We start from the raw sequence: 25,991 nt of genomic DNA, 5'->3' as shown, positions 1-25,991 counted from the left end.
TCATATTTCCATTTTATTTTGATATTAAAACAGCAGCTGTTACTCTGAAATACAATCCCACACTGCTTGAGAGCCCGAAGATGACGTCTTGCACCCCACTAGTCAAAAAAACAAGTGTGTGTAAATTAATTAAGTCCATCTCAGGTCCTGGCTCTGTAGTTTCTGTGAGGCAACTTTTCTCTATTCTTGCAGGACAAACCATATCCAACCATATCCATGCAAGACAAACCAATGCAAACATCACTGTAATTGTTTACAGCCCAGTAACTACTCTGTTGTTACTTGTGCTCCTTACCTCCATGAGATGCAAGGAACTGAAGGCAGGTGTGGTTGAGTTACAGCCAGGAGAGGTCTCCTCCTCAGCACTGGAATTTTCAGTTACATGATCCCCATACTTATTTCTGGTTGTTGCTTTTGAGAGTATCTTGTTTTCGTTCCCCACCTGCAGGGTTCACTTTCTCTTCGACAAGACAGGAAGACAACAAGGACATGCTAGTTTCTCCATTCACCTATTGCAGACCTAGCCCTCAGCAGCAGGAGCATCCCTTCCCCAGCTTACTTGGAGTGGGTGCTAGGCAGTTAATACATCCCATAAATCACCTACAGATTTATTCTTCTTGATGACTGCAGTGTTCAACTCCAGCAGGAAAAGAGAGGCTAGTAGATTCGTTCAATATCTGGCAGCATATTATGAGCTCTCAGCCTGGGGTTTGGACTGGGTTAAGGCTGGCCATGCACAACACATTCAGGTATTTTCAGCTGGAAGCATTTTCTCTTCATCTTTTCTTACCTGACCAAGAGGATCAACACTCCACTTAGAGACATACTACAGTCACCTACTTCCACCAGGGCTGAGTCTCCAGGAATTTCTCCCGACACCAGCAGCCTCTTCTCCCTGAGTGTGCCCTTCAGAGCTGCCTAAGATTTCCCTTACCCACCCCAATCCCTCGGTTGCCACAGAAGCAGTACAACAAAGAACCATCTGTGACAAGCCAAAGGGATTTACTGCTTATCTCTGGGAAAGAGTTTTGCACTCAGCAGAGTCCTGCAAAGGGCATGAAGAGGTGCCCACATGCATATAAACTGCACCACAGGGAAGAGGAGGAAAGGCCCCAAAGGTGCAGAGACCTCCTCCTGGGGCAGTTTTCAGCAGTAACTTGGGCATACCAAAATAGAGTTTTCTTCAGATGCCAAACCTATGGATAATTCATCACAGCAGAACAACTTCAAAAAAGGTAATCAGAAGGAGGGACTAAAACAAACAAGCAAAAAATCCAAACAACCAAACAAACCTCACCACAAAAAAAAAAAAAAAAGAAACAACAACACCCCCCTACACACAACAAAAAGGTCTCACAAAATATCTCTCTCCTTTCACTCTTCTTAAATCTCAAACAATTACACAGGGCTCTGGACCCCAATATCCTTCAGCACATCCACGATCCACAACACTGACTGTTCATAATGCCGCTTTATTTTTTTTCCTTTGTACAAAAACAAATATAAAATTTAAATCCAATAGAAAGTGTATACTAGCAATGACAAGTTTACATTACAATGAGACAGGACAATGCGATGTGTATTGAACACCACATTAGTTTTAAAACTCTCAGTGATACATGCACTATATAAAAACTGCTAGAACTTTTATTCTATTTCTACCAAGAATATCCAGGTACCAAGATACTCAAGAACCAAAAGTAATCTTGATAGGTGGTATCTACAAAATTAGACCTTTTCCACACACAAGAAGAAACCAAACATTAATAGAAACATTTATCATTCTTTGTTAAAATCCTCTCACAAAAAGCCATACATAAAATTCTTAGTAGATACAGAAAAAGCTCAGAAGCTGCTAGCATAGGTAACCATTCAGTAGTTTAGAGAATCTTTTAGACATTTTGAAGAGAGACTGTAGTTTTCAATCTGTATTTTCCCCACAAAGCCAGAACTATGTCGACTCCTGTTTCAAAACCTAGTCAGTGGTTAAAACTAGTTCTTGAAGTCAAAGAGTAGTGTACAAAATATTTAACAGAACAGGGGTGTGCCTGTTTACTTCTTGAAGAAAGTCTTTTCCACATTCAAGGTTTGTTTATTTGTCCCATAAACAAGATTGTACCTGAGGGATGAAACAAAAACAAGGGTTTCCATCATCTGTAAATAGAGTTAAACTTTTCCATGAAAGCATTAAGTCCACAGAGCACAGCCAAGCCACCTTGCCAGTCTTGTCCAGCCTCCCTGAGGTCTGTGAGCCCAGGGAAGTGCATGTTTGGATAGGTGGCCAGCTCCTATTTCCAGAGACACACAGCCCTGTTGATGCTCTGTGGAGCCTGGGGATGGGGCCTGCTGCCAGCAGCCTGCTCTTCCCCCAGTGCTGGCAGCAGCACCTTGTTCCTCACTAAATGACATATTGATCCTGCAGGTCACTGCAAGGAGGGCAATTCTGCTCTGAGAGAGGCAGCCCACACTGCAAAGAAGCTGTGAGCATTATATTGGAACACTCACTTATGTTCAGGGCAGGCTGGAGCAGCACCCTGGACCCCCAACCCCCTATTCTGCCTTGGCCCTCACTGACTGTCCGGAAAGCTGCGTCCTGTTCAGCAGTTCACTACCAGTAAAGAGCTGTTTCCTCTGCACTCAGGGGAACTATGACTATTAAAGACTCTTCTTTTATACCCACAAACCTGCCATGCTTGTTTCTGTTACCTTGACAACCAAAAAAGTATTTTTTTCCCTGCTCCAAGTTGTATTCCCAATAAAATAATATAAAATTAAGGGAAAAAAAAAAACCAAACTCCTGCAAGTGCATTTTTATAATAGTTATTCAGTAGCTCCAGATTCTTTTGTCACTATAACATAGCTGATACTCAACTTCTAAGCCAAAAAGTATTTACAGATGCTGCTTACCTGTAGGATTGTGCCGGATGAAAAATACAAATGGTCTGTCTACTATGAACCAAGGAGGGGACGACCTGGCTATTAAAATTGCAGCTTGCAAAAAAACAAAAAAAAGTCTGGAGTGAGACAAATCAAGCACCATAATGCAGTTTATACTATACCAAAGTAAAGTTTCCTTGTAGATATATATAATGTGTATGTATATATATCTATAGGCTTGAACAGGTGTAGACAAATGCCTAAAACCTACTAACTTGGACATTTAAAGCCACACAGGTCACATGATATTCTTACAGGAAGCATTTAAAAGACATAAGACCCACAGAGAACTGAAAGTCTTAGGTTGTCACCCAAAGGCTGTAGTAGCTTACTTCTTTTTGTAACTTGGATAGTCAGAATGTGCCATCAGTGGTCTGATATAAAGCCTAAGCTATGGGAAGACACTTCTCTAGGTAAGCCTGTCAATATTTCTTACAGTGATCAACACTGGCAATTTGAGATTTGACTGAGAAATCACATAAAACCCATCAACCGATCTGAGTCTGAGATCACTGCATACTGCTGCAGTGATCTCCAAGTGGGCTATCTTTGCCTAGTGCCAAAGCCTTCTAATGGAGTTTTCCCAAGTCTGACAGTTATCAGTACAACTGCTTACTTGTTGCTGCAGAAGCTTTGGTTCCATCTTCACTGACTTCAATTTTTGTCTTTTGCAGAACGTTGGATACATGAAGACCTTCTGTTCCTGAAAGACCCAAGGAGAACAGCACCTTCAGTAAAACTCACTGAGAGAGTCCTGAAGTACTGTGTAGCTAAGCATGGCTCAGAATACTAAAAGCTGCTACAATCCTGCTGGAATCCCAAAGCTGCAGTGCAGAACAATACCTTTGAATACAGTCACTAAGTGAGATTATTCTCCATTTTTGTAATTACTGTCTTACTCCTTGTTCCTCCCCATGTCCTAAGTTTGCTTAGTTTAAGTTAGAAGTGCCCACATGCATTTTTAGTTTTAATTTTAAAAAACGTGAACATCTTTTGCTATCTGAATTTAAGTTACACTCCCATGTGTCTCAATGTCAGGGGGAAAAAGCACTTAGCAACATACCTTGCTTTCAATAAAACACAGGTGTTTGTTTTCAAATTAAGCCAGCACAAGCTTTTTTGTTAGACAGTTCTATAGAAGCTAATCAGGATTTTAATAAAAGCAGAGAAGAGAAATAAGATATTTTACAGCCATGAGTTCAAAAGTATTTACACGCCATTTTCAGACACTAATATTTACAGCTCTGAGTTGGTTCAGTTCCTTAAATTGCGAATGTTTTTCATACATGCTTTCTTACAGCTCAAGTCACTAAACACATACAAGGTTACACACTGCAGTTGCAGTATTTGCTACAGACTAAGATATGGTATTGTTTAAGTCCTGCCAAAGATTTCAGACAATGCTTGAGACCCTCAGTTGCAATATCAAATCTTAAAAAGCTGACCAGCATGATTTACTGCTGTAATGTAAGATGAGGGAGGAAAAAAGCCACTGCAATGTTGAACAGAAGCAAGCAGTCATGCCTGGCTGGCTACAACATAAAACCAGCTCCAATGTCATGGCAACATTTAGCCAAGAGAAAGCAGACAACTGCTCTGGTAAAGCAGCACTTTATTCAGAGCTAGGAACTATGAAGGACCACCGTGAATTAAAACAAAAAAAAAAACCTTACTTGTTATTTTTGCAAAGTTTGCCTTTGACTGGTCAAACATATCTGTAATACCAAGTGCTTGCAGAGGTTCCTTTAAGTCTGTTTCTGCTTCTGCTGTAAATCTGGTTGGAACAAAAAAAAAGAATGTATCAGTAGTATTATGCAGCAAAGTCACCTGAAGTACTCCTCCTCCTGTATCAGATGAGATACATATAAATAACCCCCCAAACACTCCCTGAAGAAGGAATGGATTGTATAAGTACTTACTTTGGTAAAATAACCTGCACTCTTTTTGCTACCATGGTTGTCATCCAGCTTCCTATTGTTTTTGTGCTGATGTGGGGGATGATAGCAGAGAGCGGCGTTGTGCTTTCGGTGGGCAGTGCAATCAACATGCTGATCATTTCCCCGTGGTATGGCAGCTCAATGATGTTGTACCACAGCTCATTTGGGGTACTTGTAGTGCCTAAAATAATAGAAACAAGCAAACCCAAACAAACTAGTGAGCCATAGCCATTATAGCCTTAAATCTCTACCTTAGCAAACCTACTGCTAGAAGAGCCTGTCAGGAAAGCTTTGCCCACATCTCAAAACCAACTCTAAAAGTCCCACAGATCCTGATGGACCTTCAAAAGGCATGGGCTCTGTATGGATACTAGTATGACAGAAAACACAGGATGACACCACGGAGTAGATACCCATTTAGCATACATACTGTTTCCCAGACCAGCCCAGAGCAGCAAGCCAGCTATGCTAGAAGTGACCAGGTCTGTGAATTATCTGGATTTCTGCTCCAGATCTCAGCTGTACCAGAACTAGCTGTGAACTGAGAAAAACAAAGCAAGGAATAGCAGCAGACTATCTTTCCAAACTGAAGAGATTTTGCAGACAAGCTTCTTGCTCCAAGAGTTATTGCAAGACCTCCTAGTTCCTGTCTGAAGTAGTCTGTTGCATTTGCTTAATTTTCTTGCTTAATAAGGATCTGATTAGGAAGCAATCTGAAGTCTCTCAAGATAGTGGAAAGCAGCCACTTTGAGGCAGTGTGAGAGGCCAATTAGATGAGATGGAGGGAGATAACACATCCAAGTTACAGCAAGACTGTCTTTGAGCAGCCCCCTCCTCCTCCAAGCTCCCTTTGCTTACTGTGGGATTTCTGGCATGTGGCTGGGAAGCAAATGCTTTTTATAGCAGTTTCAAGTTAAAATTTGTCAGTTTGACTACAGACAGTATTTCAGGCAAGGTTTTAGGATAGTAACAAGATCTTATTGTCTTTCCCCCTTCCTCATCTAAATCTGTACTTGACAGTCCAAGCTGAAAATCAACAGCTTCATTACAAATTTAATCTTGTTGCCAGCACCATGAAAGCTGCTCTAAACTCATATTGCTACAAAACTGGCAGTATTGCACCTCTGTTTTGCAAGAATCATGTCAAAACTGGCAGTTTCACTATTCCTTTTATTATGGCAGTGGTTCTCAGGCTGGATCCTACACATCTAACACTGGTTGCAGAAGTCAGCTCCAGGACAGACACACAAGGCAAACTGTCCAACAGGTAAGTGCTGCTCTCCTGATTTGCCATGTGCTGCTATCATTACTGAGGCAAACTGAACAGGAGGGGAGCTCAGCTTCAGTCAGTTGATGGGACTGAAGATACTCAAGATATTTTAACTTTTAAAGATCCCATTCCAAGCATGGATAAAATAGAAGCCCTGTGTTAGGATATCCAGAGATAAAATGCCTCATTTGAGTCCTCAGGAAATTAGTAACTCAGCAATATTTCTTTTGTTCCTTTTTAGCCTTAATAGTTTCTCTACATTAAATACAGGCCAACATAATGGATACTATAACCAGCATCAGAGGTCAAAAGCCTTCAAGGTAATAGTCTTGCTAAACCCCACCTTAAGTTATGAACTCATTTGAAACTCCAAAATTAGTATATACTGCAGTATATAGTCACATTTTCAGCAGTTAAAGTATTACAACACGTCTGCTCTAATATACAGGATTGGGACAGAGTCACAGCTGTTTACTTAACATAAAGTCTACTAATATTGGTTGAGCACTACTGACAGTACAAGTAGGCATTTAAAAGCACAGTATCTTGCTTTTAGATTTGTAGCAAACTGTATTCTCAGGCCTACTTCTCAGAGTGCATTTAGCACACATGGAAGTAAGTTCCAGGCAGCACTTCTTAGAAGGATGCAACACAAGTTTTTAATCAGAGCATCCATCTTACTTTGACCACTAAAATCCCCATAAGGCTGCAAACTGGAGCTCTGAAGTACATTGTCAGTCACATCAAGCTGCTGGTGTCAGCTCTGAGACTCTCTGATGGAAGTCTGGCAGAACCTGCTCAACTTCTTTTCACTTGTGACTCAATCTGAAGAGCAGTTTCACACCTCGGGAGATACAGCCAACATTCTAACCCAGCTCCTCTGGCTCCCATAGGACTGGAGACTGTGGCAGTGCCATTTCTCTATCTGCAGTAAAATACAAACGGAAACTCCAATCTTTCCCTCATACACAGCTCACCACCAGGTAAACCTCTACCATTCTGCCATTCTGCTTTCCTTTATTCTCAACCCTTATAAACATGTACTTTTCTTTCTTACAGCGAAGCTTAACCAACATGCAAATTTTGCAATTTGGATACTTCAGACTTTCCCTTTTGAAGGCAAAGGATAAGGCAGTATTTGATAGAGCATCCAACCTTAAGGCAACTGTTAAGTACCTTGTCCATGCCTCAGCAGCAGAAGACACTCCTATAACACTACCCACCTATATCAGCTACAAGAAGCAACACCATTAAACACCACATACACAGCAAGCTCCTGGAAAGAGCAAACTCTACACCCTTTGTTGGTGGTAGTGGGAGTCTGAGCTTACCACAGCGAAAGATGGACAGCTGGGACAGCATAGGAACTTGGTAGGTCTTCCCATCAGCTCCATAAAATGGGCGTTTCTTGGTATTTTCAGGTCGAAATCGTGATTTCCATAAGCCCTTGAAATACACAGCATTCACTAACACCAGTCTGGTCAAAGTGCCTTCAATATCATCTGGAGCTACAACCTGATCAATCATACCTAGAAGAAATAAAGGAATTCTTGAGTATTTGCTGTTGTAACACTGGCCAACTGTTTTTAAAGAACCTGACACACATTACTTTAAAGCCCTTGACCCGAGAGTGTGCCAGCTCCTCATGCAACAATATATTTTAAATTCAGTCAATGGTATTCTTTGTCAAAAAGTAAACTTCTGGAATAAACATATCTTGCTAACTGACAGCCTGATGTTTTAACAGCTAACAAGGCTCTACCCTTTCCAGCAGCAAGCAGATCTAACTACATGGAATAGTTTCAGCTGAAACACCTCCCCATTCACACACTGCTTGCAACATTGCTATGCAAAACTGGTGATGTGGTCGAGAAAGAATTTAACAGCCTCATTTGACAAATACCACATTCAACATCGTTAACACACTCCTCACATCCAGGAGAGGCTTGTTTTAGCTCCAGAAGGTACCAAAAACATAATTGCCCTGGACTGGGAACACACTGCAAAACGTGATCTCTGGCTTTAGTGTATGTAAGCTTTACAACTGGTTCAAGAGGCTTGAAGCATGAGGAGTTCTGCCAAGGCAGCCACCAAATGTGAGTTCTAAGAACAGGGTCATGTCTTAGGACAGTTTAGAGCAGTCAGAGCAAAAGCTGAACTGCCCTTCAGCTTCCTGTGAGTCTGATTTACTGAGTAAAACATCTGAGTTGCCTGAAAGCCTCTACGTTTGAGAGAAAGCATGGACCCAAGATAATTGTACTTGGATTTCTCACATGAATGCAAAGAAGAATAAAAGCTGATCTGATCCCATGGATGGATGGGATGGACACACACCCCAAACACATCCCTCCAGGCTACCACACAGGCACATCTGCTGGGGCAACAAGATTGCTGGTTCCTAACCCATCAGTTCTAAAGCATCACACTAATGCCAGCCAAAAGACAGTTCTGAGCTGCAGAACAGAGCTTTCTCTACCTCCCTGTATCTTTCTCCAATATTTCCATCTAAATTGGTGGTCTCAGACACCACCATGCCTTGGACAAAGGCACTCCCCAGTACTCACCCCTTGTTTCATTTTTCACCCATTGGTTGATGGAATCACATGCTGCATTTGGGTCCTCGAAGTCCACACTCTTGACACTGCACTGAAACACCTCTTTGTTCCTTGTAACAAAAGGCACTTCCATTTTAAAGCCATTCTTTGCAAACACTGCATTAGCAATTGTTACAATGTCTTTATTCTTTTTTGAGACTATCAGCCTGTTTATCTTCTTTAAGGCTTTACCCACTCCTAGTTGGAAAAAACAGCAAGTTTAATTTAGAATAGCATGATAAATCAACAGTTAATCTATATGCAACCATTAATGACATGAAAAAGCCAGACATTAAGTGTTGGACTAGAAAAGGAAGACCAAAGCAAGCATTCTGAAGGCACTTCCAAAATACTCATTTCTGATGCCTCATCTGCATAACACTACTGATTCCCAGCAAAAACATGAATCTCCACTATGATGCCTGCTGCACCTCCAGCTGTCTGCTCAGTGTTACAGGCAGTGCTTGGGATTACACTGAGGTTCAAATATTACTGTAGAGCTACAAATCATGCTCTTCCACAGAACAAACTGTTCCAAAAATACTTCATATCATATAAGCCAGGTCAATTGTCAGTTCTGTGACAATGACAAAGCAAGTCAAAGGGTGAGCCTACTCACTCAGAGTTCTGCAGGATTTGCATAACAAATGGTCTTGAGTCTCAGAATGTAAAGCAAAAATTGTTTTCTTTACTTCCTTTCCATTTGCTGGAGAATAAAGGAAGCTGTCAAGAGTTTTATAATAAACTTCCAAGTTGAGTCTTAGTTTCCTTAAAGACTAAGTCCTGGCTTAAATCAGCTACAAGCAAGAATTAATCTCTTAACACATGAGCTTGCCTCTAAAAAAGGAAAAGGGAAAATAGTAGGTTCCAGTGCTTAGTTAAGATCCTTAGGACCTGAAAGCAGATTGTACCAAGTGCTTGCTAGCTCCTTCACTGCGTGTGAGGGAAAGCATATGGCAGCACAGAAGAACTGCAATGTTCACCAGACCCAGCTCTCCTGTGCTACGCCTCACCAATGAGTGCCTGTCTACATAGGGAAGGCTCTGCCAGGCAGGCAACTTCATGTTCAACCACTGCATCAAACAGCATCCTTGGGCAGCTGTTATTAAAGGGTTCCCTCTGCTTCCCAATACAATTTAGGCAGAAACATTTCCTGACTACTTTCTTATACAGACAAAGAAGAGATATGACAGGAATAAATTAGTTCAGAGTTATTCTCTTAGCTGCATGTAAGAAAAAAACCTCAGATGGCTTTGCTGTTTCATGTGTCATAAATGCTTTAAAAGCACCACTGGTATGAATTTCTACGTGTTCACTCTCCAATACTAGGGGCAAATTCTTTTGGAGAACATACCATAACAGAGGTTCTCAAACTGTATTCTGTGGACCACTGGTGGCCCACGGAGCACTTGCTGGTGGTCCGGGGAGAGCTGGCTGGTCTCATGATGCTGGCTCTCCTCTTTGCTTCCAGCTGCTAAATTGCATTAAAAGACAGCTAAAGACAAATTAAAAACTTTCCAACTAAAACCTTTCCAAAGAAGCAGTTGCTACAGTTGCCAAAGGACTTTAAGGTAGTCATGAAAAAGAGCAGGGGAAACCTGTGCAAGGACAGAGGTAGCACCATAACAGGCCTCTAACCAGGCAGTGGCTACCTTCTAAGGTGTTTGAGAACCTCTGTGTCTCACAGTTGGGATTAGGAAGTCTGAAGGCCAAACAAAACCAGTTGATATAATACTTCAACATTTTTGCAAGTGCTTAGCTTTTAAGCATTCAAATATTCCTAGAGCTGATCATCCCATGAAGAGATTTCAATCGGTATCATTTAGATGTTAAGGTGTCAAATAATTTTATTGTACTTCAAATCCAGGACCAAAACAGCAAAGCAAATGAAGACAGGACAACATGTTATATGACAACATGTTATATGACAATACTGCTCAAGATTTAAATGTGCACTTACCTCCTGGAGGGTTTTCTATTCTTGGAAGTAAGGCAGAATGCTGGCACTAAGATGTTAAGTCTTGCTGGCAAACACTCACAAAAATAGCATGCAAATTAAAGCAGTAAGAATCTTCAGCCTACTCCCTCTGGAGGGGCAGACATTGGCAGAGGAATATGAACACAGATGCATGCAGTGTCAGGCACAGGCAAGCAGAAATGGCTGTTTCAAGAAGAGGGCACTACAAGAACTACACATACAGGGGTTCTGACAGCAGAAACAGGTGAACAAAACCGCAGAGCAACATGAAAGTACCAATTGTATGGTTAGTTTGCACTGCTTTCAGTGAGGTGCCAAGAGATATCCTCTTGCCCTGTTATCTAAGGAGTGGCACATTAAAAGTCGTTCAGCACAGCCTGAAATGGAGTACTGCCACCTTCCTGCTCAGAGCTAGCACTGGACCACCATCCACCCTGTTCTGGAATACCAATTTGGCAAGGACAAAGGCAGGTCTAGCTAGGGCCCTGAAGGCAGTAACCAAGCTACTTATAAGCCAGTTTGGGTATATGTACATGCCCATGCTCAAATTGCCAATTAACTTCAAGCATGTCCATTCTGTGCTTTTGTAAACAGAGTTAATTGGTGCATGATGCAATCTACCACACTTTGAAAGCCATCTCACACATCATGAAGAGTCTGAAAAACACACCCAAAACCACCTTAGGATCACTGACCATTTACACTGTATCTCATCATAGTTGTCAGCTGCTTCTTTGTCTTGCCATCAGCTCCCAGCTGCAACACCCCCAGGACAGATGCAATCCCGTGAGGAGAAACAACAACATTGTCCTGAGGCTTAGCTTTCACTATTTGATTGAAGACCTGGATTCCAACATCGGAGCTAAGCTCCTCCAGAGGATAAAAACTGAACTGGGAACATACAGACATTAAAGTCCCAAGAACAAAGAGGAGCGAAAAGTGCCAGTTCATGATTCCTGGTTGGAGATACCTGTAAGAAAACAAGAGGGGGAAGTTAAGTCAGCTTTCACAAGTATAGCATTTTAAACATAAATTCTTATAACCTACCACTACCAGGATTTTAGGTGTAGGGGTTTCCAGATGCACTGATAATCATAATACAGCTACATATCAGTGAATATATAAAGGACAAAAGCCACCAAGTTAGGAGACTACATCCCACAACACCCTAGTTCAGACAGATTTGTGTTTCAGGTAAATGAGCCTTGGCATTCTATTTAGACTGCCCTTTATGGTAAATGAGTGCTGAAAAGTGTGGTATGGTCCTCACCCACTAGTATGTGATGCACAGTACACCTCATAGATCATTTTCTGCAGTGAACAGAAGCAGATCTACATATGCAAATGGACCTTCTGGTGTGGGAATTTACACCTGCCTAGAACAATAAGAGTTAGCTGCATAATTGGCATTCTCAGTAACAGGAACGTAGAATAAAATTTTAGATTTTAAAATGCAAACACTGAACTTTGATTTCAACCTGTACCCTTTCATTAAAGAAAACAGAGCACCTAATGAATACAGAATGAAGTTAATATTCAAAATGGGTGTATCTTCATCTGCAGGTCTAACACCTGACAGAACTCACTGTTATTATCCATGAGCTCCAAAGAACTGAAGCACAAGCAGCACCAACATTTTGTTCAAGACCTATCAGCAACTGATTTTAGACAGCCAAGCCCAAATGTCAAACACTGAGCACTCTAACTACTGTGCTGTATTTCCTCCTCATGAAATTGCATTCAACCCTTTTTGTTAGGGCTAAGAGATACTTAGAGTAACATGCAATAATCTCCAATTTCCTTAAATTATGTTCCCTGTTCACAACATTTTTAAGACGTTTCATTTACGCAGTTCACAGCCCTGACTTCCATTTCCAGGCCAGCCAGGAGCCAGTTCCCTCACCGACTTCAGAAGAAAGGCTGCAGAAGGTGAAGCGTTATTGGCATAACAAATGCAAAACCAGGTCTCTGCTGCCCTGGAGCCCCCTGTGCAGCAAGCTGGCACACTTGCTCTTGTAGGTGCAGCACCCCAGGGCGCTGGGGCCCAGCAGAGGCACAGCCTTGTCATTCCCAGCCTCCTCCCACACACCCCAAGGAGCTGTGCCATCGCCAGCCTACCTACGCTGCGACTTCAAACCATGCTGGAGCACTTGACTACCAGAAAACCAGCTGGTGTTTGTACAGATTTGTTTAATCATCTTTTAATAGCATGTACTTTAACTGTGCCGAAACACTTGAAAGCGACAAATACAGCATTTCCACTTTCTTCTACACCATTTGAGGGGACGAAGTTGGCTTTGTCGCAGTTTGTCGTTGCAGAATAAACCAAATGCTGAAAATGCAGTAATGCAGGAGTTTAGACGTCCTTCTCCCCCAAACCCAACTTTAGCATACTTCTGAGCAGAAGAACGTGCTGATTTAAGCTATGCAAGCAAAAGTGAAAAGGCTGTCCTACAAAGTGGGATAACAGCCCACCCAATAATTAAGTCCTCTCCACAAACCTACTAATCCCCCAAGCAGTTCTGAGGTCACTTAAGCACAATTCCTTCCAAAGGAGCTTAGTATCAGCCATCCACTGCAACTACTTGAGCTTAGCCCAAAATTTAGACTGGACTGGGCTAGCTGCAGCTGAGACCAGCAGAACAAAACCCAAGAAGAAGGGATTGGGTTTGCAGCCCCCTGAGGCAGGTTACATGAGTCACTCCCACATTTGTCTTGCACCCCTCATCATCAGCTACAGCAAGAAAATGTCATGGGGGAGAGCCAACAGCTTGACAGTAAAAGTAAACTTGCACTTTTCAAAATAAATTACAATTGTTAAGGAACATTCTTCTGTGTTCTTTTGATACTAACACAAACCACCTGAAACCTCTAGTTTTGCTCTTAAGGGCAAGGATTCCTTCTCTCACAGGCAGCAGCTCCACACTGATGGCGCTGCTGCCTTGCAGGAGGCACTCCAAGAAAAGCCACTCTTAGGGCTAGCTTTTGGGGTTTTCTTTGGTGGTTTGGTGGCCAACTCTTCTGCCAAGCCTGGAAACCCAAGGTGTAGTTTAAATAAATTCTTAATCCCAATATTAAGCAGACTCATAACTCTACCTAGTATCTTGGCAAAAAGAAACTTCCAAGTCTTACTGGATGCACTTTGAAGCAAGGAACAGTGCATGTTGGTGCAAGACAGCCTGTCCCACATAGTGATGGACAGGGACAGTACCAGATCACAATCACAGAGCACAGTTTGAGCTGCAATCTGAAAACCAGACTTTTGACCAAGGGAGCTTCACCTGATCCTGACAGCAAACCACAGGAAATTGGGCTATTTTGAGGGCAATCTACCCTTGATACATTGTATGGCAAGAAGCATACTATGAGAGCAGAGACAGGAGTGACACTTTGAAATCAAATAAAACAATTTTCATTGTCATTTAGGTGCTTCATCTGCACAAGCCTAACTGAAGGCAGACACTTCTTTTCTTGCCTTTCCCACAATATATTGCAAGTCTCCAAGTTTTCTACTTCACTGGTGACAGTCCCTGACAGACTCAGGGTGACAGCCTTGTATTTTCCACAGAACATGTGAATCCTTGTCAAAAAAACCCAACTCTGCTCCCAAGGCCACTGCTGCAGAATTTTGTTTGGTTTTTTTCTGTTTCAATCAATTACCTCCCGCACCTGGTTTCCCCAGTATTCTCCACATTTGCCTAACCTCTCCCTCCTCACACACCATTAAGATGGGCTGGTCTCTGTTTTGGAGCACAACCTCTAGCAAATAGTTATTCAATAAGTGAAAGGAAGTTGTGCAGTGCTCAGAGCATGGAAAAAGACTAAAACCACTTTTGATCACAAGTTACAGAGCAGTCGCTTCTTGGCCTGGCCCTGCTCTGGCCACTGTGTAACTTAACCAGGTAACTGGGGAGACAATTGGATCTTTGAGAAGAAGTGGCACCCCTGCAATAGAAGTTTCCATTGTGGATTTCAGTAAAATCAACTTCTATGCAGTCCAGTATCAAGAAGTGCATTTGCATATCCTGCAAGAAACAGCTTAAGCACAGTGCTGGGAGAAGAAATCCAAAAGGATGTATGATGTGTAGGATGGAAAACAGCTGACCTGCTATACAGAATATCAACAAGCTTTCAACAAGCTTTCATAACACTGAAGCAAAAAAACTCAGTGATAGTTAAATCTGAATCTAATGCTTCAGAAAACCAAACAAAAATACAGGCTAGGCATTTCTTTGCCTATGACCTTTATATTTTTTACAAAGTTAAACTGAGAAGGAGGAAAGTGTATAGGCGAATTCATTTACATAAATGTGGGCTTTTGAAAGATTCTGGATCAAAAAAAAAGTCCCTCTGTAGGGTAGGCTGCCCACTTCTTAGACTGAGCACTTACAGGAAGGGCAACATCCACAATTTAAGCTTCTCAACACGCAATGGAAATACTGTCACTAACCCAAAGAAACATAGCCAGTGTTATCATACATTGCAATTTGTTATGCAAATCCAGTTCTTAACCCTATGCTAGAGTTTCTGAGCAAAACACATCAGTGTCACATCCCTCTATATGAGAGATGCCATCTCCACAGCAAGCACACCAAGAACTCAACTCCCCCTGCCTCACAGAGCAGCACCACCCCAAGTCCTGTACATCACACTGAGGTACCAGCTATAACTAACTGCATTTTTAGACAACTGTTCCAGTCAGGCACAGAGCTCTGGGGAAGGCAGAGGAGGAAAACAGCAGCATGTCCCCTGTGCACTGATGGTTCTGTGCTGTTTCATGATGGAAAGTCTTCAGGCTCCCAAGCTTGGGATGAGCTCAGCTTCGTGCTGGTGTTACAAACACTGACTCTCAGATGTACTGGGCAGGATACTCTACTCTCACTAGTCTCAACTATTCAGATCACCAAAGTACCCAGTTTAAATTTTTTTGATGAAATTATTATGGAAGTAGTTATATCAACAAAGAGGATGGGATGCTTTCAGCCTGCATTTACAGAATGCTGTTACAAAAGCAAAGTTATATTAATACAGGCTGTTTAATCTGTGTCTAGAAAAGCATTTGGTGGAGGAGGGAAAAGTTACATCTTCAGCCCCAGGCACAAAATACTGCTAAACAATGAAGATCCTCCTACAGCAGAAAACAAGCTTAGGAAGGACTTAATTTTCAGAGAGCCAAACCAATCTGCTGCAATCTTCCCAAGAGGAAGAACAGAAATTAGTTTGGTTCAAGATCAGAAGCAAAAACATGATCTGAAAAAATGCCAATATTTAATATCCAAGTTGGAGAAAAGGCCTGTCCCAGAGAGGCTGAAGTACACTTTGCAGTGGATTGAGGATGAAATAATCAACTGTACATAGATTTTTAGATATCTGTAATGACTGCACTATGAGACACCTCCAAGTGTTTATTTTGAAGCCTGACTTCAATAGCAATAATATATAATCCAAAAGGCTCATTCTTGCAGTTGCAAGATTGATTCTGTAATTTCTTTAAAGATACATCAAGCACAAGGAAGTTTAGAGACCAGACTGCACCTCTGTGAACAGCTGCAATGAAACAGCAGCAAACACAGCTGAAGGCACAAACTGAAGAGCAGTCCCACAGCACTGCTGGTCTCACTGTATTAAGCCCAAAAACCTCAGATCCCCTGAGCCCACACGGCAGGCCTGTGACCACAGAAAGCCAGCCTGCAACAAACATTCAGGGACCTCTCCAAGTCTGTGATGCTGATGTTTCCATGCCACTGTCATCTGGGCTACTAATTTAAAAGTCTTATTTCAATTGACATATGAGCTGAAAGCAGCTTCACTTCAGGCATTTAACCAACTCTTCAGCAGGACTGAATAAACACTCAACCAAACTTGTTAACAGTCATTAAAGGAGCTGGCTGAACACACAGCAATTGTTTTTCCCAGGCAAGGAGACCACTCTGGTTGCAGTGGGAAGGTCACATGCTGGGTCTTGTTTCTCAGCTGATGCCCACAGCAGCAGGTAAAACACTCCAGCCTCTTGTTCCTTGTGCTTCCCTGCATCTCACAGGTGTTCCTGACTCCCCTTCTGCCTAAGCCTCTTACAAACCAGAGCCTCAGCTTCAATATCCTCTCCTCATCCTGAACCTGAGTGCAGCCTGCTGAAGTTCTGGCTTCTTCCACATGACAGATCTGGGAAATGTTTCACCCTCCTTCCCCATTTTCTGGTCCATCCTGAATGTTGGCTCTTCCTTTTCATCTAGCAACTCCTTCTATTATTACTCAATACCTGGAAGGTTCAGTATAAGCAGAGCATTTCAAATAAAGGATGATTGCTAGGTTTTAAACAGCTCAGTACTCACACTGCTCTGAAGAGGAGTAAGTTACTGTCAACAAGATATAAACATAAGTTGTACACAGAGATAAGCTGAAAGTGATGGGTTTTTTAAAGAAACAATTTTATATTTTAAGACATTGGTCTGACTTCAGGCACAACAGCCAGCACTGCACATGAGTGCAAAAAGCATGGTATTGGTTCTGAAGATTTCCTCCCAACCTTTATCTTTTCTCTGCTATTCCTATTTCTCTCAGGTTTTTAGTGCATTCTGGAAAGCCTCTTCAGCTGTGTCCAACCAGCCTCCCCTGCCAAGTGGGAATTTCCCTGCAGAGCACCAGCTTGTAAAACCAGCTGGTCCCACAGAGGAACCATCTCTTTGTGCAAGCACTGCTCCCACATGAGCAGAAGCTGGAGTTCAGTGCTTCTTCATGAAGAGTCCTGACCATCACTGTTTGCTGGGGCTTTCTGTTAAGCATGAAGTGCAGAGAGACAAGTTCCATTTCAAACTGTCTGTAGCCTCATGACCAGGGTCTCCAGCTCACAAGCCAGACTAATTTTTCTCACCAGTATCCATCTATCTTGTACAGCACTTGCTGGTGGTTCATGGTAGTCAATTACAAAGATCAATTTCACATCATGCAAAGCTGACCAGAGTTTTTTTACTTCACCACTGAGTTGTGACTGTACAACAACTACAGAGGCATTATTCAGTTTCAAGAACATAGATAGGCTTTTATGTATCATTTGCTTTTACTTCCATCCCTCATTTATACATTATTTAAAAAGCCAAATTTAGCTCTGCTTCAGTTGACAGGGCAGGGGGCTTATAGAGACTTTTATGGTACTGCACAATTCTATCAACATTCTCAAATTCTATGTGTTATGTTATGTTCTCTTGTTACTGTAGACTCAACTAGAATTGCTAAAGTTTCTAGGTATTATTTATTCCTGTATTTAAAGTAGTTTCCACAGAATTCTCCAGTATCAAGTCTTACAGTATCAGAAAGATTAAAGAGAATTATGTTTTTAATTTACTGGTGTCCCTTTATTAAAGAAGTGGTTTGGGTGATCTTAAGTTCTTTATGCAATGTGGGTATTTTAACATAATGAAGAAACAAGCATGGGATAGTCAGCTCATCGAGACCAACGCTGCAGAACCAGTTTTCCCAAAAGAGGGAGCAGAGCAGTGTTCCACAGCACGGTGGGGAGGCTGTACCCTCTTCTCTGGGCTCACCCCAGTAGAGGGAACAGGGGTTCAACAATCATAGGCTTTGCCTAAACCCAAGCCCCACTTTTAGTTTTTTAGTGCAAGAAAGGCCTCATGGAACCACAGTTGCCACATTTATTGTACATGAATAATGCTCGCTATGCAACCACAGGCTCGTCAGGAGCCAAAGGCAAGCCTGCAGCACTGCAAGCTCCCATTAATGAGGTACAGGGTATTAATTCTCTGGCAATGGGCTGTGTAAGCACAGATTTATGACAGAAATAGTCCACAAGGTGCTGGACTAACAATGGCTGGTGTCTTATCAGGTACCTCACACCACCTTCACCCTAAGTCCCACCTCTGCTTTAGGATTTTACCATCTTTTCTTCCTTAAAAAATATTAAAGGGAAGCCCAGTGCCCTTATTAATTTTCACTCGGGGCAGGTATCTTGGTGTCACCTGTAAGCAAGACTCTCACACCACTACATCCCTGCAGAGCAAACAAATCTGCTTCTCCTTTCCTCAAGTAAATTTTCACCTGCTGGCCAGTGACACATGCCCTCCCTGCCTCTTGCACCGGCCAGGCTGGGAGAGTAGAAACAGCCTTGTGGAGATGGCTCCATGGCCACCTGGGAACTGTGCTTGGAGAAGAATGAGTGCCAAGACCTTACATCCTTCTTCAAAAGGGTTAAGACACACCAATTTCTCTAATACTTGGGCTCAAAGAACTGTCAAGCAAAGGAAAAAAAAAACTGTGTAAGAAATAAAGAAAACTAAAGGTATAGAATTGAGTCCTCAAGCCAATCGTATTTCAGAGCTTTGAAAAGGCATGTGAGGTGCTGCAGAGTAGAAGAGATATGACTGTTGGCCTTCAGATTCTACAGCTTTTAGGTTTAGGTTACTCTACAAAAGAGGTACTTACATTTCCTACTAAACAGTGCTACAAAGCCCCATTCCCATCACTCCACACTCTATGGTTCAGTCAGAGTTCACAGCAAAACTGAAAATTAGCCTTTCTCTGCAACCATACTACTGTTCATTATTTACATTTTTATTACACCTGGGAAGCTAAGAGAGGTGGCAGGATCTATCAGCCATACAACACCTAACTAAAGCCAGCTGGGTTTAGGATGCCCCACTGGCAACAGAAGATTAAAAGAGTCTCCCAAGAGAACTTGAAGAAATCTCACTTTAAAAATGCAAGTACTATTAAATTACTTGCATTATTTTAAGTTTTTACTTATCCCTCCTCCTTCAAGAGGAAAGACTATGGCAGTAACAGTGTTGGCAGTTACTCTAAAGGTACATACAGTCATTTCACTATAAAAATGGATTGGAACTCCAGTATTCCCTGTTCATAACAATGAAATTCAAAAAAACTTGCACTTACACAAGCTCATTGACAGCCAAAACCTGATACTTTAAGCATTTGTACATAGGGAATGCTACCAAATGAGAAATTACTTGGAGATATCAGGAATGCTGTTCTAACCATTTACTGCACTTGTGGCTGGAGATCTGCAGAGTAATGGGTGACCAGCCTTTTATTTATTTATTAATCACACTGTACAACATTAGCAATCAACCACTTCCTATTTGCAAGCTAATTTAGAAACCTTATCTGAAAAGCTAGATAACAAACATAACCCTTAAAGTGTAATGTTGCCAAGTTATTAACATTTAAGATGAAAAATGTATATTGATTTTCTGTATCCAGGACAGCATCACTGAAACGGACCTAATCTCACAGGAACACGAGATACTAGTTTTTAGTGGCCTCTTCTCAGCCATTCCAGCCCTAGCTTGAAGGTTCCCCAAAAAGGATAAGGACATTCACATTTCTCTTTACAGCACACACATTTAGTTATATTCATCTTTTGCCCCCAGAAAGCTGCAGAAGCAGAACTAGCCAGCCACAGGAGCATCAGAAGTCCCAGGTGCTGTAGGGATGCAGGAATGAAGCCTTGGGCTGGGAGCCTCATCCATATGCTCAGGTAGACACCTCCTCAGTCGTCTGCAACATTACTTACATCAACCAGTTAATAAGAGAGTTACCAGCTATTTAAAGACCTGCATTTAAGAAAACACTCTTTTTGTTAAACTGACCTCACTTCTGACTGATCCCACTGGCTTTACTAAAGGTTTCTGGGAAGACAAGACTTAAATTTCCATAGTAAAAAAAGGGACAACTGAGTATGAACTATGCACAAGAATTCTCCAAGAGCAGGTCGTGACCTGGTATATTAAACTGTCTGATTCAGTTCAGCCTGAGAGTTTGTAGGCTGAGTTGTGAGCTGTGTTGGCTGAGCCTCCAGGAGTCCATCACTATTTCTGTAAGGCAGATGACGAACCTCTGCAGAGGAAGTAGGCAATTAGCTGGGAAAGCAACCTCTTCAACCCAGCTGCCAGAGCAGCTGGAGCCTCAGCTTGTTTAATGCTGAGAAAGCCACATGAACAACTCCTGCAAGAGGAGGGTGCATAGCAAGATGGAGACACGGAGGTAACAGACAATGCACCAACTTCTACATGGCATTTCTTAGATTGCTTAGGGATGTAAAGTTACAGGATAACAGAATGGAAAAATTTGTCATGTTCAGTTCTCCTCTTGGTTTTGTACCTGTAACCTGTCAGAGCCAATGGGAAACTGTCCCTCTCCTAGTCAAACAAAAAACCTCAAACCTTGTTCAGCTGTGGGCAAGCAGAAGCTTACAGCTCACACCAGATGACAGAACCATCTCAGAAGAAGTGAGAAATGCCACTAAATACCTCAACATGTCCTTCTGCAAGAACAGAGGCTTAAAGAGAGAGCTGTTCAATAATACAGAAAGCATTTAAGTAAAAAACCAGGCTTGGTCAAAGCAACATAGCTGATGTACATAAATTCATATCCCCTGTATACATCAGCCAAACTAAAGGAGGTAGAATGTTCCAGCATTTGTCACTAGTGCTTCTGGAGACTCCAGGGGGACTTACTCCTGTAGAAATACGAGTTACCAAAAGACTGTAAGCTAACAAACCAACCTACCTGCACGCCAAGGCCACCACATCTACACAGCCTTGAACAGGCTTCTTCAGTTCAGCACTCACAGGCCATCAGTCTTGATCCCTTCCACAACTGCTTTCATGGCCCCTTAACACTGAAGAGAATTTCAGGCTGCTGTTTCCAAGGGATGCCAAGAGAAGACTGCCTGAAGCCCACACTTTGCACCACAGGGCTGAGCATGGTCAGCAAAACTGACATTTTCTCCATGGGGAGATAATTCCACAAGATGAATATGCTTTCATACTTAAATTGCTTTGTGGCATAATTACTGGAGCCCAGCATAAGGTACCTTCTGATTTCAGCATGAAAATAAGGGAAAAAAACATCTTTCTGGCCATTACAGGTGAACACCAGACCACAGAAAAGACACAGCAGCTGCCAAAATGCATGTTTTTCCACAGACACTGCCCAAGGAGAGGTGCTAATGGATTTAGAAAGCATTTCAGTTAGCATTTGAGTGTATTTCAAGGCCATGATAAACAGCTCAAGAACCTATGACTTATACTAGCACTGCCACTAAAATTGCCCCATACTTTTCCATTCCCTGATTACTGGCTCTCACTTCAGCAGAGACCTCAGCTCTCCTTACAGAAATCACGTATGAACTAGAGTCTGTCCCTAAAGAGACAGGAACAAGCTGAACACAGGACAGCTTTTTTCCCCCCAAAGCATGCCAGCCTAAACGTTTGTGCAGCTCCAGCTGTAGAACGTTACCACCTCTTATTGCTTTCCTCCCACCACTTTAACCATCGCAGAGGAGACACCTGAACACATACACAATTGCACATATTCAGCTTTCTAGTTTTTACACAAAGAAGCTATCTACTTTAATAATAATAAAAATGAACTTCTTATATTTTCATAGATCCCTAAACTTACACTGAATCTTTACATTTACACTAAATCTTTAAATTCATACATAGGTGATTTACTATTCCGTGCTACCACTACCAAAAAGAGGCAATTCCTTATATCACTACACTTATTCAAAAGATGTTTATGGCTAACAGAGGTGCACTGAATTACATGGTTCTGACAGGCCAGCACTTTGCTGTAAAACTTGATTCATTAGCCATGTCACAGGTGACTGGGAAGATGCTCAGAGGCACGTAAAGATGACTGTATCTAGCAACACTTTGCAGATTAGTGATGATTATCCATCTTTTCCCTGTCTTCTCATGTATAAAACCTTGGACCCTAGAGAATCACAGAATTCAGTTAACAAACCAAGTTGACTGGAAATGTTTGGATGATTAGAATTCATTTCCCCATAATTAGTATTACAAAAGCATGCTCTTTCATGCGTGCTTGTGATTAAGCAATTCAAGCAGCCCAGACAACCCTAACCCCAGCTCCCAAGAAAACCCTTCCACCGAGGCTCAGCTTTTTCAAGAATGAGCACAGTAGTTCCTATCAAGAATCAAAAGCCACCACCAGCTGCATAAGCCAGGTAGATGCTGTGCTCACCACCACAAATCTCTACCCAGAGCTCCCTCTGAATGATCCCTTGCTGTGGATACATGCAATTCACATGCATCTCCATTTTAATTCCTGTCAGTAAGGTGAGGTGGTTATTTTTCAGTATTTATACAGACACATTCGCTTCAATCTATTCTAAAAATACCTGGTGCAACTTACTGGGCTCCCTGCTTGACATTTTTCTGCCTAGCAGATGCTGGTGAGAAACTCTGGGTTGGGAACACATTTCTGCCTGTGTGATTTAGACACTCAGGCTAAAAGTCTCCACATGCCACCAAGACATGCTATTCTCCTGGTTGTCAATGACAACACCAAACAGAAGCTTCAACACTTCTGTGTACACCTTGAGACAAAATCCACTGCAGGTTTCTGTTTTCTTTTTTGTTCTGACATGAGTTTCTATTGCCTCCCACATGAGATGCATGGAGCTATATATAGATATAAATGTATGTGTGACTATAGTGATGGCCATATCACCAATCAGAGCAAAGAGGAGTTCTTCCACCATCCTCATACCTGGGGAGGCCATAAAACTGCAGTGCCCAGAGAAGCTGCCTTTCAGCACCTCAAGAGCACTTGACACAATTTGCTTATAGGCTGCCTGACATACAACTTGTCTGTAATTGCAAAAAGCTGTGGACTAGCATTCATCACTCAAAGTTTGCTCCTGTGCCAAACAGCTGCTATTCTCATGAGTCTAATCACACCCCACAAAATGCTACATCTCCAACCTAGTACATCCTACATGCAGTTGAATTAATCTACTTTATAATTCTGCCTTGTTATTTGCATTGGTCTTCCCCTCACACGCCAAAGGCTCATCTGAGCACTCAGCAGGCATGAAGCTGCTTTTCACTTTCCTCAAGGATGTCTGCAGTTTCTCCGAAGCTACACAGCAGCACAGCTGCTTACACCTACGTACATTTTGTGAATAGTCCCTACAAAATCGGGTTTCTAATGAATTCCTGTGGCAAGCTGGGGACAAGACATTACTAAATGCTCACACCAGAGAAAGTGAAGGAACAAGAGGTCATTTTTCAGTGCAATGAAAAAAAAAATCATTCTACCAGGTTTCTCTTTCAGGAAGTTGCCCAAGAATGCGATTACAACCACAAAAGCCAGACCACGTTCAGAATCGTATGCAGGCATGAGAAAGGGGGAGAGAAATAAATCAAAGGCCCCTAATCCATAAACAGACATTCCCTAGTTTTATGGGAAATTTGACATTTTAACACCTATTTGTTACTACAATGGTTTCTCCAAAGCTATTTCTCTGTTAAGATCCTCCAACATCGCACAGTACTGAGCCAAAACATCAAGCACCATTTCCACCAAGAGACAAAGGACTCTGCATTTCCAAATCTCCCCAGAACAGCGATACACGAAGCAGCTCCCATATCACCCCAAAGTGAGCCGAGGTCAGAGTTTTGGTCAACCAGCTCTCCGCTTCAGCGCACATCGTGATGCCACCAGCACCGTCTAAATCCTGTTACAGTATCAGGATATCACCCTTTCCTCCCCAAAGGGCGATGGCCCTAAATGTTTCTCCCCCGTCACTGTGTCACTCGAAATGCCAAGAAAATTTCAGTTACTAACAGAATTATGATTTATTACTTTCATTTAGCACGACGCCAGCAAGCGTTTCCCACAGAAGACAAGGAACACGGATGAAAGGGAGCAACTTCCAGTTCCCAGGCTCTCCCAGGGCAGCGGGCGCTCCAAGAGCCGCCTCTCCCGCACCCGGGAGCCAAGCGGCTCCCGCGCCGCGCTGGCGGAGCCGCTACCGCGGGCTGCCAGCTTTCACCCCGCTCCTTCGGGGGAAAAACCCTCCCTGCTTTCACAAAGCCAGCACGCCGGAGAAACTCGGCGCGCCACCAGCCCGCTCCCGGCACAGCGCCCACGCACCCGGCAACGGGAAACTTGTGCGAGCAGGTACCAGGAGCGACCCCCGCGGCCTCCGGGCGGCCGAACTTTGGGTGCCCCGCTCCCCTCCCTCCCGCCCGCCCCTCCGGAGCGGCCCGGCTCTGCCCGCTCGGTGCCGGGCGGCCCCGCTCACCTCTCCCGCCGCTCTCCGCCGCTGCCCGGCCGCCGTCACCCCGCACCCCGCGCCGCTCGGCCGGAGCGCGGCGGCGCCGCCCGGCATTTATAGGGCCCGCGGCCGCCCCGCCCGCCCGCCCGCCCCTCGCCCAGCGCCGCGGGCCCGCCCAGGGCAGCGGGGCGGGGGGCGAGCCCGGGCAGCGGCCGGGCCCGAGCTCGGTGTGCCCGGGGGCCGGAGTCCCGGACCCGCATGGCCCCGGGGAGCCTCCTCAGCCCGCTGGCTCAGCCGGGTCGGGGAGAAGGGGAAGCCGAGGCAGCGGTGCCCACGGGGCGAGGCTCGGCCCGGCAGGACGCCCCGGAGCTGGTGAGGGGACACAGAGCACCGAGGGCAGCTCCGTGCTGCGGGACTGCGGGATTTTGGCCAAGGGACTCCCCGTGTGCTCCCCAGTGCTCCCACGGGATGAGCTCAGCCTAGGACCTCCATCCCTTGTGTGGCCCTGGGGTTTTAATCTGCACAAACAACGGGAGGGATGGCAGGGAGGGAAGGTGTTGCTGCTTCAGTGTAGCAGCACAGGCACAGAGCAGCGACAGAAGTGCAAACCTGGGAAAACACATGTTACCCGTAACACTGACTGACAGCCCTGGGCTTCGTGACTGACAAAGTACAAGAAGGAATTTCCACTCTGTACAAAACAGTAGTGCTGACAACTTCAGGAAAACCGGCAGTGTGTTGGTGCGGCAGTGGACAGCACTGCCTTGTTAAGTCATCGTTTCTGCTCCCGGTTTCCAAAAAATTTTCATGCATGGCACAGTTCAGCTTTGAAGAAACAGGATGAGTATGCAATAAACCACATTTCTTCCCTCAGGAGTTTGGACTTCTCTGGATAAAAAATCAAAACAGCCCATCTCCTGGCACGAGCCGGAGCAGCAGTGGTGGCAGCGGCTGCTGGTCTTTACGGTGGAGAGCCTTGTGTCCTTCAAGGTGGCTCTCCCAGTGCAGGGAGAGAGGGCAAAACAGGAATGATGGAAGCATGGAGGAGAGAGGTGGCACAGCAAGGCAGTGCTCAGAGGCAAGGAGCTCAGCCTCAGCCAGGGCATGGAGAATTAGGCATAGATAAGGTGCTGGTGCTGGAAGGCTGGGCTGTCCAGGAATGGTTTCTTCATGGGCAGGGCCAGCTGAGGTGGACATTTGTTAGGCTATT

The 25,991-nt window shown here is 43.6% G+C and overlaps 1 protein-coding gene and 1 long non-coding RNA gene across 5 annotated transcripts; one reads left to right on the top strand and one right to left on the bottom strand.

Annotated features, from left to right (window-relative positions):
- Nucleotides 1-1,452: 1,452 nt before the first annotated feature.
- SERPINE2 (serpin family E member 2) lies at nt 1,453-11,667 on the bottom strand. Of its 3 annotated transcripts, none has more exons than XM_064385979.1 (9): nt 11,412-11,667; nt 10,093-10,212; nt 8,709-8,936; nt 7,476-7,673; nt 4,857-5,055; nt 4,611-4,711; nt 3,554-3,640; nt 2,908-2,991; nt 1,453-2,119 (listed from the first exon to the last, which is right to left on the bottom strand). In XM_064385979.1, exons 1-9 carry the CDS (start codon nt 11,665-11,667, stop codon nt 2,082-2,084), a joined length of 1,311 nt encoding a protein of 436 aa, XP_064242049.1. In that variant the 3' UTR covers nt 1,453-2,081. The 3 variants fall into 3 exon arrangements, with proteins under 3 accessions (XP_064242049.1, XP_064242050.1, XP_064242051.1); XM_064385980.1 differs by having other exon boundaries at nt 10,093-10,209; XM_064385981.1 differs by lacking the exon at nt 10,093-10,212.
- Nucleotides 2,116-11,658, top strand: LOC135278980 (uncharacterized). Of its 2 annotated transcripts, XR_010346351.1 has the most exons (5): nt 2,116-3,799; nt 6,057-6,141; nt 6,386-6,464; nt 7,038-7,127; nt 7,204-11,658. It is a non-coding gene; the product is annotated as an uncharacterized LOC135278980 (long non-coding RNA). The 2 variants fall into 2 exon arrangements; XR_010346350.1 differs by lacking the exon at nt 6,386-6,464.
- Nucleotides 11,668-25,991: the final 14,324 nt, after the last annotated feature.

This window comes from Passer domesticus, chromosome 11 (genome assembly GCF_036417665.1).
Source record: "Passer domesticus isolate bPasDom1 chromosome 11, bPasDom1.hap1, whole genome shotgun sequence".
NCBI classification, from domain to species: Eukaryota; Metazoa; Chordata; class Aves; order Passeriformes; family Passeridae; genus Passer; species Passer domesticus.
This window is presented reverse-complemented; position numbering and strand designations above follow the sequence as displayed.